Here is a 16,276-nt window from a genome sequence, read left to right as displayed (position 1 = left end):
TTCAGAATTTGATTCTCTACAAGTTTAGTCCTCTTCATTTATGTCGTAAAGTTGAAAATAAACGAGATGTTGAAAATATTTTAATTTGTCGCTTTTTTCAAATTTTATTTCCAAACTATCGATCCTAGAAGAAAAATTGTGAGGAACAAACTTGTAGAGAATAAAATTTTCTAAAATTTTGGTCCTCACGGTCTTACTGTAAAATCAAAAATGACCGAGTTATTCAAGAAAAACCGTTTTTCGAATATACACAGGACTCTGATTCAGTCTACTTTTTGAATTTACACTCCCAGTGATTCCCCCGAGGGACGTACGAAAAAAAATCCAAGAACTGATTATTCACGGGAAGGGTCGGTTTTTTGGATATAATGACTGGACTAACTTGTAGAGAATCAAATTTCCTACAATTTTTGTCCTTACGGTTTTACTGTAAAATCAAAAATGGCCGAGTTATTGAAGAAAATCCGTTATTTTGGAAAAAAACCATTTTTCGAATATACGCAGGAGCCTGATTCAGCCTACTTTTTGAATTTACACTCCCAGTGACCCCCCCGAGGGACCTACGAAAAAAAAATCCAAGAACTAATTATTCACGGGTCAATATCTATAATGACTGTACTATATCACATTTTACTTAGTGAGAGAGTGAGACGAAATGCACATGGGACCAAGAAATTGGACAGGTGGAATCAACCTAAGACAGTTTCTTGAAGTCTCTTTTGGTTGAGATTAAACTAAAATAAAAATTGAGGACTGCCAACCATCTAAGTGGTGAAGATGGAAATGTTGTCACATAACGTTGTGGCAAAGAAGCTTGGTCTATTTGGGACATACCTCATGTCTTTATTATGCCATACAATTAAATACATAAATAAGTAGGCTACTCACAACAGGCACTGGCTCCAAGTGTGGTTCCGCCGGCGGCAGATACAGGCGCAGGGCCTGTCCGGGCAAGGGTACTGGCACTTCATAAAGAAGGTTGTAAACATATGACTCCGGACTAAGGCCCGGTCCGGGCTGTCTAGGCAGTGATCTGAAATTAAAGAACTTTTAGTTTTTTGTTTCGTGAACTGGTTACGTCATTACAGGTGAATTTTTAAAAGATGGCATGTGGATTCTACTTTACCAAGATCTCGACTTCGACTAATTGTTCTACTACGAGAAGGGTACACAGAGAGAAATGTCTACTCACTTTAGTAACATTTTCAGTTATTTTTGTTTTAAAGCTTGGAACAATATAGAGATCACGTTTTAGAGAAGTAACTTGGACCTAGCGTTCTAGCATGATTTGGCATGGTGCAGGAAAGCCATAATTAGTATATAAATGATTAGTCCTTACCTATATAAATTCTCTAAAAACAACTGCGCTACCCTCACATATGGGTATTGGCATATTAGAGCTATACTTTTGGCTACATAAAGTTTATCTTTGGTTACGTCGTAATAGGTGAGCGCAGCGCCCGAGTGAGGAGCCAGTTTGAAGGACCTGGGCAATGATCGAGAGCTCTCTTTCCCATTGTTTTTTCTGTGGCCGGGCGGGGTCTGTCCACTAGATAACTCGGTGATATACATTGCCTGTAGATATTTTGAAATAGTAAAGTGAAGTAAAAATGCACATGTTACAATAACAACACATAGTTCGAATTCTCTGAGGTAATTTTTTGGGCTTAAACTCTTAATCTGTTATACAAAAGGAAATTATTTCTTTTATGCAGTGTTTGCTACTAAATTTACTACAAGTGAACTGATACAAACCCATTTAAAAGGCAATTTTAACATCATATTTATATGGTTCAAATTCATGTCTTATTTGGAGATAACATGTTTGGGTAATGTAGGATTATAGGCTGCCCACAATCAGGTAAAATTATTGTGATAAAAAGAAATCTTTCTTAATTTGAATATAAAAACAGTAAAAAACCTGTAAAGTATGCATGGCACTGCAGATATTTCTGTTCCTAACTTCCTCATAGAAGATAAGACTAAAGCCATAGTAGCGGGAAGCATTCTCTCTGGTCACAACAAAACTGTGGAACTTTGCCTCTAGTGAATGTTTCTGTGTCCTGAACTGGAGGCCCGCAGGCAGGCAGAGCTGGAAAGATAACGTGAAGAAAATTCAGAGTCAAATATGAACATATCGTCGGGTGACAAGCAAAAGTCACTAAGTACTATCAAAAAATTTAAGTAACAATGCACTTTATTACACATGTAACACGGTTTATTGTCCAATAATTTCAATGGTGTTAGTTAGTGACTTTTGCTTGTCACCCGACGATATTAAATTAAACATGAATGAAGTTTTACATTTCACAAGATGCTTTGGACAGAAACCGGTGGAGGCAGATCTCCAGATGCAACCCTGATACTGACCACGATCCTCAGACATGAGGGACCAACCAAAGAGAGAAGTTTTAGATTATATTTTTATTTATACATTAAACATTTAACTATATTAGTGTTTAAAAGTTTTACTTTGGCTAGTTATACTTTATTCCATAACAAAAACATTTACTAAAAATGTTATATAATTTTATAATAAGAATGTACAAGAATAACATATAATTTTACTCACCATACAAACGGCATGTTCATCAAATGGATTGCTTTGAACATTGTCAGGGTAGTGAGCTAATATTTTCCCCTTATACGAGCGGTCCAAAGGAGATACATGCAAGTTGTCCCCTAAAACAAAGACATCATCTGTTAGGACTAGGACTCACAATAAAACATTCTGAACATATGGTGTTTCACTACTGACCACAAAGCCTGTCAGGTTCCAAGCCAGAATCAAAATCTAGCCCACATATAGCAAAATAATCTGCAAAACGACATCCGACTGATAAATCAGAGACAGACATATTCATATCGACCCGTTATTTACTATACGAGGCACTTTCTCTTCTAGTCTCTAATAATATGTTATTTTCCAGCATCTTATTAATGCTTCGTGGGCAAAGGTTGTAAAATATTATTCTTGGTTTTGCACATCTTCATTCCACACAGATTTTAACATAACAAAACACAATACATTTCTACAACAAAGTTATATTTACGCGAAGACTCGAAACGTAAATGATTTTTTTATACGTCAATACGTCATGTCATTTTTGCGTTTAGGGATGCCCATCCCATTGCTTGGATAAGTGAATGAAATGAATGAATCGATATGTTGGTGTTTCAAAAATTAAATCGAAATAAAAAAAAAAGCAGAAAGGGCTTTACATAAGAAATATCAATTTCCCGCTCGCACTTATGGGTGCGGCGTTCCAAGGTTGCGGTGCGGTGTGATAGTCTGTTACGGCTTTCAAGGACGCAGAGCTTGGAGGATATAACCAACGGAGACGCCATGTCTAAAATTTTCGGTACAAAATAGTCTGCCGTTTCTTGCGGGGGAGGGGCACATCAAATGTATAGGTACGTCATGTCAGATAAACGTCAGTCCATACATATGGTTGACATGAGGTTGACCATTGGCCGCCTATTTTCGACAGAGGGGAACGCCTGTTAATGGCGGCTCCATTGTTAATTACTCCGAGACGCAGAGCGGCTACCGCGAAAACCGATATTCGCAAATTGCGGGGATCTTTCTCTTTTACTCCAATGAAGGCGTAATTAGAGTGACAGAGAAAAATCCCCGCAATTTGCGAACTTCGATTTTCGCGGTTATAGCCCAGTTTTGAAGTGCGAGCGATAGCGATCTGCTTATCAAACCAAGGTCGCAGTCCGGTACGCCCGACTGTGATGGCTTTAAAATATAAAATTACAGACGAAGTGACACTGGCGACACTGCGAAATCAATTGTCAATATTGACAGATCGCTCAGCTTGTTTGCCAGATTGTTCATGATTGTTGTATAGTATAGGGGTGTTTCGGTGCGGTTACGTACGGGTCGGTTGTGTTATGTTAACCAACGGACCTAGGTGAGTTATTGATAAAACCCAAGGATAATGGATTTTGTACTTCTGTAACGCTACGCTGGAAAAACATTTCCACCAACTTACTTTTTGGAATGATGATTTGAGCAAACCCGGGGGGGTTTATGTACATAATTGCGGTAATTTCCTATTTGTTTCAGAATGTTACGAGGACGAGTCAAACATTTACTGCACTGTATTTTTTATTTCTCCTTCATATTTTTGTTCCTCGTATTTGCTGGTGCCATTGATTTAAATGAAGAGAAAAATGCTATTCCGGATCCCTGGGAGACTTACGGGTTTTATGGGGCAAGCCTCCTTTACCTCCTCAGATTATGTACCTTGCTGACAATACCTCAGGTGCTGTGCAATTTTGCTGGATTAATATTTTTCAACGCCTTTCCGGGAAAGGTAAAACTAAAAGGTTCCCCATTACTGGCACCCTTCATCTGCGTCAGAGTCGTGACTAGAGGTGACTTTCCGAAACTGGTGAAGACTAATGTTTCCAGAAACATGAACACTTGCATTGATGTTGGAATGGAGAACTTTATGATAGAAGTTGTCACAGATAAAGTTTTGAATCTGCCGAAGCATAGAAGAGTAAGAGAAGTGGTGGTGCCATCTGAATACCAGACAAAGAGCGGTGCTCTATTCAAATCCAGGGCACTCCAGTATTGTTTGGAAGACAATGTCAATATATTGGCAGAGACTGATTGGATAGTGCATTTAGATGAAGAGACTCTGTTGACTGAGAACTCTGTTCGGGGTATTTTGAATTTTGTGCAAGACGGCCAGCACCAGTTCGGCCAAGGCCTAATCACATATGCTAATGAGCAAGTGGTCAACTGGCTGACCACCCTGGCGGATAGCTTCCGAGTGGCAGATGACATGGGCAAGCTGAGGTTTCAGTTTTATTGGTTCCACAAACCTCTGTTCAGTTGGAAAGGCTCCTATGTAGTTACACAGGTATGTATATCTTTTCTACTTCTTTTCATCCTGTTATGATTCAGTTAAGTTATGTTTTAATGTATCGGCAAGACAAACAAATTATAGCCAGCATTCAATGAATGTAGTATGATACCTTTGGGTATGGTGCTTTTTGCATACTAGCGTTGCTCCCCCTCTGACCCTCCTGGGCAGTTTGGGTAACCTCTTCCTACTCATCCCCGATACACCTAACTCCAAATGGAGCCAAGCAAATTTAGGGTGACCATATTTCCTTTTGCCAGGCATGAGTCAGGGCCACTTTGGATATAGGTGTATTTCAGTTGGTTTCCGTTTAAAGGACATATCTTGGTCGGATGGTGTGTTTTAGTTAATATATTGTTACAGTAAAACTCTTAAAATAATTTGAATGATCCAGTAAAATAAACATGTCTTAGGCAGGAAAGTGTAACATACTGGAAAGGAAACCACATAACACATAAATTTCGTATAAATAGATTAATTATAGGCAAAGATAAAACAGATAGTACATTATTGAATAGGTTAGTAAGTGAGCAATACATGGACGAGGTATTTTGAAGATATATAAAATAGATAGATATATAGAAGGGGTTTCCCCTCATTCATAAAACTTTATGGGCCAGATTTAGTTAAATTATGTTTTATCCCTTACAAATAAGTACATAAGTCACAATCATAATACCTATTTTTATTCAAAATAGAAAATTGTAGAGAATGATTATAAATAATTGACATAGAATATACAGGTCTTTTATAACTTATATATTCAAAATAACAGATAAAGACAAACTGTTCATAGGTAGTTCAGGCCAGTAACGCCTTTATGAATAACACTATTAGTCATTACAAAGTGCTTATCACAATTACAACTACTGCAAGGTAGTTTATTAATTATCTATTTTACAGTTCAACGGGAGACGACAATTTCCTATTCTTACTTTAACTAAAAAAATCTAAACAACCTTTAGCTGTCGCTTTGATTTCTGTAGGCGTAAGGATTAATAATAAATGATTAATTGATTACTAATTTAAACTGCTCTTTACTGGAATATTGGTTTTTACAACTTATCTGATAATTTTATCATTCATACGCCCCTGATTACGCAATTATTTCCTATGAAACGAACAGATAGATGGCTATGACTAAACTGCAGTGGCGGCGCGTCCATAAAAGCCGATTCCCACCGGCTTGCCTGTTTTTGGAAGTTTGAGCATAGTTGTAAAGGAAATATATAAGCCAAATTATCCCCGGCTTGCCTATGGATATGTTTCACGCGCCGCCACTGCTAAACTGCAAAGGTTGACTCACGCTAGACCAGGCCGAGGCCGGGCCGCAGCTTCTGGCGCGTCATTTTCTGTGGAAAGCACCACATGATCACCGATCCGACCGACATAGAAAATGACATGTGGGTGTGGTGGGTCATTTTTAAGGGTTTCTTGTTGTCTAAGGAACCATAAACGGAAGAATACCTACTTCTACCCTAACAAACCGATATACGAAATGGCGGTATGCCATTAAAAAATTCCGACGGATTAGTCAGTGCTACTCTGCTAGTACACATATTATAACTTGTTTGGTTTACGTAGTGGTATTATCATTATTATACACATACAGATGTAGTGCATAATACTTTGCCATCGTATTTTTCTCGGAAGCGTTCGTGTTTGTCATACTACTTCAGTCAGCCTTTTGTACTGAGACTGACTGATATAGCACAACATGTTCGGTGTTTCCTTGAAAACAATATTATGGTAGAAGAGTATGCATTACATCTGTACGCGGTAGGCATATAAAGTACATAGATTGTTTTTATGTTTGCACTTCGATAACTCGGTAATGCTGTACAGTCAGCAGCAACAGTTGCTAAGCGAGCCATGTGCTCAAAATGATCTTGACGCGACTTTATTGTTACGAGAGTAAGAGCGTGTCAAGGTAATTTTGAACACCTCGGCCGCTTAGCAACTTCTGCTGCTGACTGTACAGATGTAATGCATAATTGTTTCCATCATATTTTCTCGGAAGCGTTCTTATTTGTCATGCTAGTTCAGTCAATTCTAGTACTTTTTAGGGTTCCGTACCTCAAAAAGAAAACAACGGAACCCTTATACTCCTTATAGGATCACTCGTGCGTCTGTCTGTCTGTCTGTCTGTCCGTCTGTCACAGCTTATTTTCTCCGAAACTACTGGACCAATTAAGTTGAAATTTGGTACACATATGTAAGTTTGTGACCCAAAGACGAACATGCAACGTAAACAAATGAATTTTAAACATGAGGGCCACTTTTGGGGGGTAAATGAGAAAATCAAAAAATAAAGTTTTTCTAACTATATCGTGTTACATATCAAATGAAAGAGCTCAATGTGAGAATATCAATCATATTTTTTTTATAATTTTAGAATAAACAGTTTAGAAGTAATTCAAGAAAATAGGCAAAAAATGACCATTCCCCCTCCTTTATCTCCGAAACTACTGGGTCTAAAATTTTGAAAAAAATACATAAAATAGGTCTTTACCTATAGATGACAGGAAAAACTATTAGAAATATGTAGTCAAGCGTGAGTCGGACCAATTACTTAGTTTTTGATCCGACCCCTACGGGTATATTGTTAAAAAAATTGTAATGTAGGGAACCCTTGGAACGCGAGTCCGACTCGCACTTGGCCGGTTTTTCTACCGAGACTGACTGAAGTAGCAAAACACGTTCGGAAGTTTCCGTGACAATACGGTGGAAAATAATTATGCACTACATCTGTAAGTCAATGCTTTAGGGTCACAACTCACAAGGGTGGGTTACATGATATGTAGTTTCTCTGTTTGTTGATAGCCATTTACTTATGTTTCTAGATGGGTGCAGAGAAGAGAGTGTCGTTCGACAATGGTTTGGACGGATCCGTGGCTGAGGACTGCTACTTCGCCATGAAAGCGTACATGGAAGGGTACTCATTTAATTTTATAGAAGGTGAAATGTGGGAGAAGTCTCCGTTTACATTGTGGGACTTTATGCAGCAGAGGAAAAGATGGATTCAAGGTATTCTTTTAGTAGTCCATACTAAGCAAATACCAGTACTTAATAAGATCTTTCTAGCCATATCATGTTATTCTTGGGTGACACTGCCATTGTCAACTAGTAATGTATTTTTAGCCGCTCTGTGTCCGATCCATGGCCCCCAGTTTTTGGATTTAATATGTGGATTTATAGGTGCTGTAAATATTTACATGTACATTTTCGGGGTAATTAAATCCTTTCCTTTAAATAGATACGGTCCTATCAGATGTATCATGTTTGTGGTCGGCGCTCTGGCAACTATACCACTTAATATTATTATTGAGAATATTGCTGTAATATGGGGGGTTTTAGGCAAAAAGCATAAATTTTATATTGTAAACAAGGAGGTAAAGGTCCCGGTGACCGTGTGATCCTCCTGTTTCGTATCACATTGTTAGGTTTTGTTACTGAGCTAAGCGTGTGCACAAAATACTTTAGTGAAATCATTTTGCACTTAATCTCGAGTGTGTTGACGAGAATGCGTGTTGATAAATGGAAAATTGGAATGAGCGGAAAATCAAGTATTGTTAGTTTCTAAATTAAGCATGTGACTGATTTTCTTTATTATCAAGCTATTATAATAAGCCAAATATATTTATAACCTACCTATATTTGCCTAGTCACTTCTGAGCAAAAATAGAGTACATTTCAACTCAATTTGAAATACGTGTAATGAAAAGCTATTATATGTATACAATTGGTTACATGATTGGATGATTGTTATTTCCACGAAATAATTTCACTATCTGTACATAAGTCAGAAATGAATAGATACCTAAATATCTTGTGATAAGTTGGCACCATGGTAATGAATGTTAATAGATAAATGCGTGTGTCATCTACCTAATATCTAGTATCGATATATAATTATGATTAGGTTAAATTTCGTCATAATTTGTGTTCGATTTTGAGTAGAATTCTTGTTGCTGTTTTAAAGCAAATCACTCAACTGGGAACCTGAGGTAAGGTTGGGTTTCCTCACATTTTATACCTAAGTAGGTATTTTTAACTTACGCACCGTGTACTTAATATTTGAAACAAATAAATTCGAATAAAATTAATCTTTAATTAATTATATAGTATTTGTAGTAGAATAGGTATTTAAATAGAGAATGACCGAGTTATGTTCTAAAACATAAGTGTGTGTTTGGTAAAAGATATATTTTATCTGCAATTCTGATCGTTTTGTGATGTTATTATGAAAACACAACATATTTTTTATATGTACCTACTCACGTACCTTAATATATTTTACACATAACATGTAAATAAACAGCACATCGTTATGAAATATCGGATATAAAAATGTAATGGAATGCATATTTATAATAGTTTACAAAACAGTGTAGCAAAGACAGTAAAGTTCGAGTATGCCTTGCATATAAGTATAGAGACGAACATATGTTTGTAAGCGATTTCATTGCTTTCAGTTTGAAAATTAAATAGATACTTATCTGAAATACGTATCACATTCAATATATTATTATACTGGCGTGGAATTTATTTACGCATGACGTCCTTGTGAAAGAGGGCCATTGGAACCAATTACTGTTTATTAGGGTTCTCGACCTTCCACTCATGCCGTAGGCACAATTGTTTGTACGTGACAGTTTTTATAACCGACACCATACATTACAGAATTATTTATAGTAGGTACCTATTCATGATTGTGAACACCCATTAAGTATACTTTTTTCTCATACATGCGCGGAAATATTGCCAGTAATGTCAGTGTGATAAATTGCTAAAGTTTAAGTATACCTACCTATCGAAAATCTGCGATATCTATCCTCTTACGATTACGAGCGCTTTTTTGAGACGCGCCGACAATGCATAGGTACAGTATTGACGGCCTAGGTCGGATAAATAGGTTCGGCACAAAATGCACACACTCCAGTACCTAATTGTTATTAATTTAAGGTACATACAATACCTACAATACAATACTCTTTATTGCACACCTAAATATAGAGACACACATACATATATATCTCTGTAGTAATGTGCTATTAATTTTCAATACAGGTACTTACTAAGATTATTATGAATATCATGATAAAATTATTAGATGGTCATTTACACCATGAATGTCGCCTGCTTGACACGACATGCGTAAATGTTGGGTAGGCACGTGCACTGTAGGTACTTTGTTGCATATTAACTAAAGGCAAATAAATACAGACACGTTACCCACATGCAGTCATGTCAACACTCTTATCAGTTATGGATAACGTAATAATTTATGTTCTGTAAATTATACACCGTGGGCTGGAGAAACCCGGCAGATTTTAACCACGCATTTCTGAGGTCGTAAGGAGCAAAAAATGTTATGAGTATCGGTGAAATTCGGCAAGAATTTTTTTTTGCGTTTTCTGCACACGACATGTTATTTACGACATCGTGGCAAAAAAAAACGAATAAGTAAAGTTCTATTTTTGGGCTGGGCTTTCGTTGGGCTGTTAATTGTTAAAGTAATGCCTGATTCTATTCATCAGTTAATTGCTGTTTATTTTGTACTACCAATAAAAGTAGAATAACGAAAATTGGAAATCACCATAAAGGTTAGCTGATTGATTGATTGGTTGGTTGAGGCACAACTTGATTGAATCCAATTCTAATTAATTCTTGCGCAAATGTTAGCAAGATTAGAACGCACACTTGTGTACCGAAATGACAAGAACACATTTTTTAAAAATAAAGGACATGAAATACAGATAATGGTGTAAATATTATGTTTAGGCATATTTTTGGCATTATATACATGATCTCGTAATTTATTGATAAATTATAGGTAAAAATCTCATTTAAATATATGCTACTGAATTCGATATGAACGAGTATGTAATTTTTTTTATAATATGTACAATAGCAATCTCGATTTCCCAATGTGTATTTCTACATTTTACTGAATGGGTGAATCAACTTTTTCTTGTCACCGGTTGCTATCGTTACGTTATCCTAGATTTAAATGAATCAAAAATGCTTTTTTGTAGTAGTTTTAGATACTTTCCGTAACGTAGAAATTAAAAAGTGGCAACATCGTAGTGTCGTCCCGTTTTCTTAGATTTATTTGAAAGAGACGAGACTATAGTGTTGCCAATTTTAAATTTCTACAAATTCTTGTCGGTCTATACCTGGCACCTGGCACATTAGTAAACCGCGTTGGCGGTATAACAGTTCTTCTTATAAACTGTGTCACTAATGCCACCTGGCTGACGGGACAAAATGTCAACAAGGAATAGTTGATCGACCCAAATAGACTAGACCAGTTTTATTTTGTATGGACAAATAATCTTACTTACGGCCACTATTACCAACTCACTAACGGGGTTAGCCGGTTAACGTTGGTACCTGCAGTTACCATGGTTACCAGTACAATTTGACACTGGGTTAACAGTTTAACCGGTTGGTGGGATGGTGCAAGTGACGCTTAGTGTTATATATTAATCGATAGATTTATTTGAATATCCGTTTACTTAATATAATAACATGAATAACTAAGCTACCATGAGAGTATCCAGTTTTTCTATTCGTGTCAAGACTAGTCACTTAAATGATTACTTCACATATTATTAGGAGTAGTATCTTGAAGTTCTAACACTTCTAACCTGATCAAATGCAATTCGAAAACAACGTCCTCAGTACATACATATAGTTCTTTGTTTTCTTCATTAGAAATAAGGTAAACAATCTTATTGTGTCTTTTAATTGAAAAACACATTTTAAAAATAAGTTACTGCAAATATGTAACAATTATGAATCTAATACGATCATTTATATTCTTCTGCTTTCATAAGTAGTAGTTATTGATTTTTTAAACGCGTTTTTCCATTAAAAGACCTGTCAAGATCGCTTACCTTCTTCCCAGTTCTTTCTAATGCTAAAAAAACGAACTATAGACAATAGACGCTTAGAGGTTTAGGGGGTTATCGGAACACACACGGTTACACAGTCCGGTCGGGTTCCGGATTACGGTTTGCTAAAAACTTTCGGTGCAGGCCTAATCAAATTTTAAAAACTTCGTTTTAATCTGTAATTGAATCAAATGATAAAGTAAAGACGCTAAGCACGAAGAATTTCGGACATTGACTCGTCTGTTCCTATCTCTATAGCACACGCGAGTAATTACGAGTATATCGCTGTCCCGCCCATGATGCCGGCAGTCGATGCTGTTGTACGAGAGGGACAGCAATGTAATTATGCGCTTGCGATAGAGATAGGAACATACGGGTTAATGTACGATTCAATTATGTCACCAGGTATTTTATTACACAACGAGGGTGGCAAAAATATTTGACACGTTTTTATTTGGAGCGCAATAAGAGCGCGTCATATATTTTTGCGGCCCTCTCTGTGAAACACTATTGCTAGTGACTGTACATACTCGGAAATGGGGATTTCGTATGAAAGTCGTGTGTGTCTACTTTAGAATTAAGTGATATTTATGTGAAAAGTTTCAACATTATTATGTTGTGCTCCTGCTGGGGAGGGACATGCGACTTGCAAAAGTATTTTTTTTGTACCAAGCAGCTTAACAAGAGGAAAAAGACTGCTAAGAGGCGTAAAATTATTCCAAAAATTGTGGGCAAGAAATAATGAAGGGAAAACAAGGAAGGTACATTGTCAAGATTTAACAATCCAGTTTAATGTTTGGTGCCTTACAGCGCCATCTATTTCAGCGGTTCAAACATTTGCTACAATATTTTGCATTAATGTATGCGTCTTAGTATTGCCTTCATCTATGAAACAATCATAAGAATAAACATGAAAACAAAGACTTGAACATCATTATATAGGTTTAGAGTTGATTTATATTTTTTATATGTATATTTTTTGGTCACAAACATTTTGATTTGTTTATGTATTCTGCTATTTCTGCTGGAAAGTAAATGGCGTTAATGTTACTAAAATGGCGTTAATGTTACAAACGCCTTATTAGTAACTGTACCGAAATGAAAATGTATGCCGCTGCACCGGCATTTAAACTAGGTACAGTCGCCATCAGATATATCGGAGCGGCCAAGGTGTTCACAATATCTGAACGCGCACTCTAACGCCTTGACAATAGAGGCGTGTTCAGATATCTGTGAACACCTTGGCTGCTCCGATATATCTGATGGCGACTGTACGTATTGCATTTCGAATCTTAATCGACGAATACAATTTTATTTTGCACTTTATTATTTTATATGATTCTTAAACCTACCCAGGTAACGTTACATAAGTATAATGTATGTATTTGAATATGTTACCTTAATTTATGCTGTGCAACAATACACACATTTTTAGTTACTTGTCTTATGTATTTTTTTCGTCAATTATGATTCTAAAGTCCCATTTACACGGCGCGAGAACTTGCAGGCAATATTCGATACATTGCTAACTACACAGTACAATGAATTCAGTCGTGCGACCAAATACCGCAATGTAACGAGAATCAGAGGTTCTTGATCTGTATAAATAGGGCTCTAGGATACCTGTTGTTATGGATTAGCATAAAACCGCAAAGCTTGACACAGAGGGCGCTGTAAAAGTTTAGGTGCCAACTGACAGGTTAAAACTTAACACTTTTAAAAATGGAAACCGGCTTCAAAAAGTATAAAAATTTAAATACCTAAATTTAAACGCTAGCAACTGATATGTTTGAGGAACATTTGAGGAGTGCCCTCAATTCGCCATGAGATCCCATCATCAGAACTGTATTTTGATTTTGCCAAAAATGGGATCAATCTTGGAAATACATATAGGTACATATACTAAATTATAATTTTAAACTAAAACATAACATTCCATATCGGCTCTGAAATGTTGAGTTCTGATGTAACATACAAAAAAAAAACGGTCGAATTTGATAACCTTATTTTGAAAGCTGTTAAAAATATTCCATTTAGGCACTGTTTTTTTTCACCTATTAGTTTATGCCCGTGACTTGGCCTGAATAATTTAGACAGACAGACGGAGTCACTCGTAGTTACTTTTGCAAATTATGATACATATTATAATATGGATCTGGACGAATACTGTCCCGTCTTATACCTATAAACGAGCAATTCTTGTATATTTAGTAATATAAATACATACATCGTGGATCTCGGCAACGGCTCTAACGATTACGATGAAATTTGCTAATATGGGGGCGAAAAATCGATCTAGCTAGGTCTTATCTCTGGGAAAACGCTCATTTTTGAGTTTTTATACGTTTTCCGAGCAAAGCTAGGTCTCCCATATATTATAGCGTTATTTCAGGCCTATGGAACTCTCCGCGCGAGCTCGGATTTATACCTACGAATCTTGTCCCGTTCACGGTAGAAAAGCAAGCCAGTTGGTTGCCACACGCGCTCACGTACGCACGTCACCGCGCGCCGCACTGTCAATTTTTACGATAGTTACAAGCTACGTACCTATACCTACTATTGATTTTCTTTAATTAAACATGTAATGTTTATTATGTATGACAAATGTATAGTTTTAGATATCTATCTATTTGAAATAGGTAGCAAATTTTTAATTTATTTTGGTAAATGTTTATTTTAACGACAGTAAGTTAACTTTACACCGGAAAGTGCCTACTCATTTTTGCTCTGGTTAACTTATAATTAATTACCTGTATTCATTCATGGGGTTCCTATTATTTTTCTTTAATGTGAACATTAAACTAATTCTTGCTGGGATTATTGCGCGGTTTATAAAACGGTGTAAACACTGCGCTTACTGCAGGGACATATGACCTTTTAAAATGACTATTTCGCAAACACGTCATAATTGGAATATTAGGTATAATTTAAGATTTAGCTTTCCTTTTATTTCACTCCGCTGTTTAAGTAGGTATTTATTTATCATTTCTAAGCGTCAGCAACCCTAGTGTTGTGCCGGTGCGCGCGGTGCGGGGAGCGGAGCATTGAAGGTCACTCCATTGTATTTTTGTGTAGGTATCAAAACGGTAGGTATTTGCGTTTTGTTTGAGAGATAAGTATATCTGTTCGTAAGAACTATTATATAATCTGTGGTTATTTACAAAGTTTTCAAGTGAATTATGTTAAAACTATCAAAAGGAATTCGCGTTGTAAGAAATACAAGATAATCTGGAAGTGATTACGGCGTAGGTATTAGATTTAATTGTGTAGGTATCTATCTATGGAATTGTTCCATTCAAACGACTGAGTCACATGTATTTTTGTTATAGACTGATAGTGGAAAACGTGTACCCATAGTCAACAAAGTGTCAGACGAAACCTATGCTCAGCGCCCTCTGTAGTCAGCAGTTGGCAATGATCAACACCCTTGATTTGATATTTATTCAGTTAGATATATTTCTGGAGTGTAAAGTGTGTAAAATGTAATTTGTGTGCTCGTGTATGTGTCCTGCGCTGATTAATATGTTTGGAGATCACGTAATTAGTGAATAGTGGTATAATTCAGATAATAAATTGAATATTATTACAGAATGTGGTTTTATTGTGTAAATCATTTAATAAGACCTTCAAGAAAACAGCGTAGTCCCATCTCAAAGGCCGGCAACGCACTTACAACCTCTGGTGTTGTAGGTTTGCCTACTAGATATATCATTAAAAAAATCGGTGAGCTTTCCAAGTGGGCTCGTAAAGATAATTAATTAATTATATATATAGTACCTGTGCCTACACATAAGAGACGTACTATTTTTTGACTTGGGAGAGGAAATGGAAATGGGCATTTTCATTTTAACTTGTAGGTAGATTAAAGCGGGACTTAAGTTCTATTTATGTCCCGTCACGTCTGTCACATAAATGTATGGGGTTTGACATTCACCGTCAGTTTTGTAGCGATACTTACACGAAACGAACCCCACGCCAAAAAGCAGCTCCCATACAATAGTACATTGTGCAACATGGGGCGTAATTTGAATATTGCAAACGAGAGTAAGTTAAATCGCGACGGCTTGCCGGAGCGATTTATAGACTCGAGTTTGCAATATTGTTACGCCCCGAGTTACACACAATGTTTTTCATCACACTTGCGATACAAAAATTAAGTAAGTATATATATAGACAAAAAACTGTTAATTATGGCACTATAAACTTCATAACTCCCTAGGGAGAACGCTTTTTCTATAACTCCCGCTAAACCTGCGTGCATTTACTGAGCGAGTGTGATGACAATGAAGTTTTAAATCAACATGATGCTTAAAAAATTACATGTAACTTACCATGACTACCTATTTAAGTATCGGCTCGATTCGGGAAATGAATAAGAGATGCACTAGATATGAAATAGTAAAGATATGTGACGTTCCACGGCAAAAGGTACCTTATGGCGGTTGGCGCCGCGAGTCGGGAAATTAATTAGAGATTCACTAGGTATGAAATAAA

At 36.5% G+C, this 16,276-nt stretch overlaps 2 protein-coding genes across 3 annotated transcripts in view; one reads left to right on the top strand and one right to left on the bottom strand.

The window, feature by feature from the left end:
- LOC134666398 (DENN domain-containing protein 5B) overlaps window positions 1-3,114 on the bottom strand; it is a 45,797-nt gene extending 42,683 nt beyond the window's left edge. The window contains exons 1-5 of the mRNA XM_063523526.1: window positions 2,759-3,114; window positions 2,573-2,682; window positions 1,922-2,092; window positions 1,340-1,575; window positions 889-1,033 (exon numbers count right to left, since the gene is read on the bottom strand). Coding sequence (XP_063379596.1) covers window positions 889-1,033; window positions 1,340-1,575; window positions 1,922-2,092; window positions 2,573-2,682; window positions 2,759-2,864 — 768 coding nt within the window. The 5' untranslated portion in view covers window positions 2,865-3,114. The remainder of the gene's footprint in view (window positions 1-888; window positions 1,034-1,339; window positions 1,576-1,921; window positions 2,093-2,572; window positions 2,683-2,758) is intronic.
- Window positions 3,115-3,818: 704 nt separating this feature from the next.
- On the top strand, window positions 3,819-15,373 carry LOC134666397 (beta-1,4-mannosyltransferase egh). Of its 2 annotated transcripts, XR_010098502.1 has the most exons (4): window positions 3,819-3,920; window positions 4,076-4,880; window positions 7,727-14,164; window positions 14,948-15,373. XR_010098502.1 is itself a non-coding variant. In XM_063523525.1 (3 exons), exons 1-3 carry the CDS (start codon window positions 3,901-3,903, stop codon window positions 8,297-8,299), a joined length of 1,398 nt encoding a protein of 465 aa, XP_063379595.1. In that variant the 5' UTR covers window positions 3,819-3,900; the 3' UTR covers window positions 8,300-15,373. The 2 variants fall into 2 exon arrangements, 1 of the variants encoding a protein (XP_063379595.1); XM_063523525.1 differs by having other exon boundaries at window positions 7,727-15,373.
- The last annotated feature ends 903 nt before the right edge of the window (window positions 15,374-16,276 follow it).

This window comes from Cydia fagiglandana, chromosome 8 (assembly GCF_963556715.1).
Source record: "Cydia fagiglandana chromosome 8, ilCydFagi1.1, whole genome shotgun sequence".
In the NCBI taxonomy this organism is placed as follows: domain Eukaryota; kingdom Metazoa; phylum Arthropoda; class Insecta; order Lepidoptera; family Tortricidae; genus Cydia; species Cydia fagiglandana.
The sequence above is the reverse complement of the archived record's forward strand: the minus strand, read 5'-3'. Positions and strand labels throughout refer to the sequence as shown.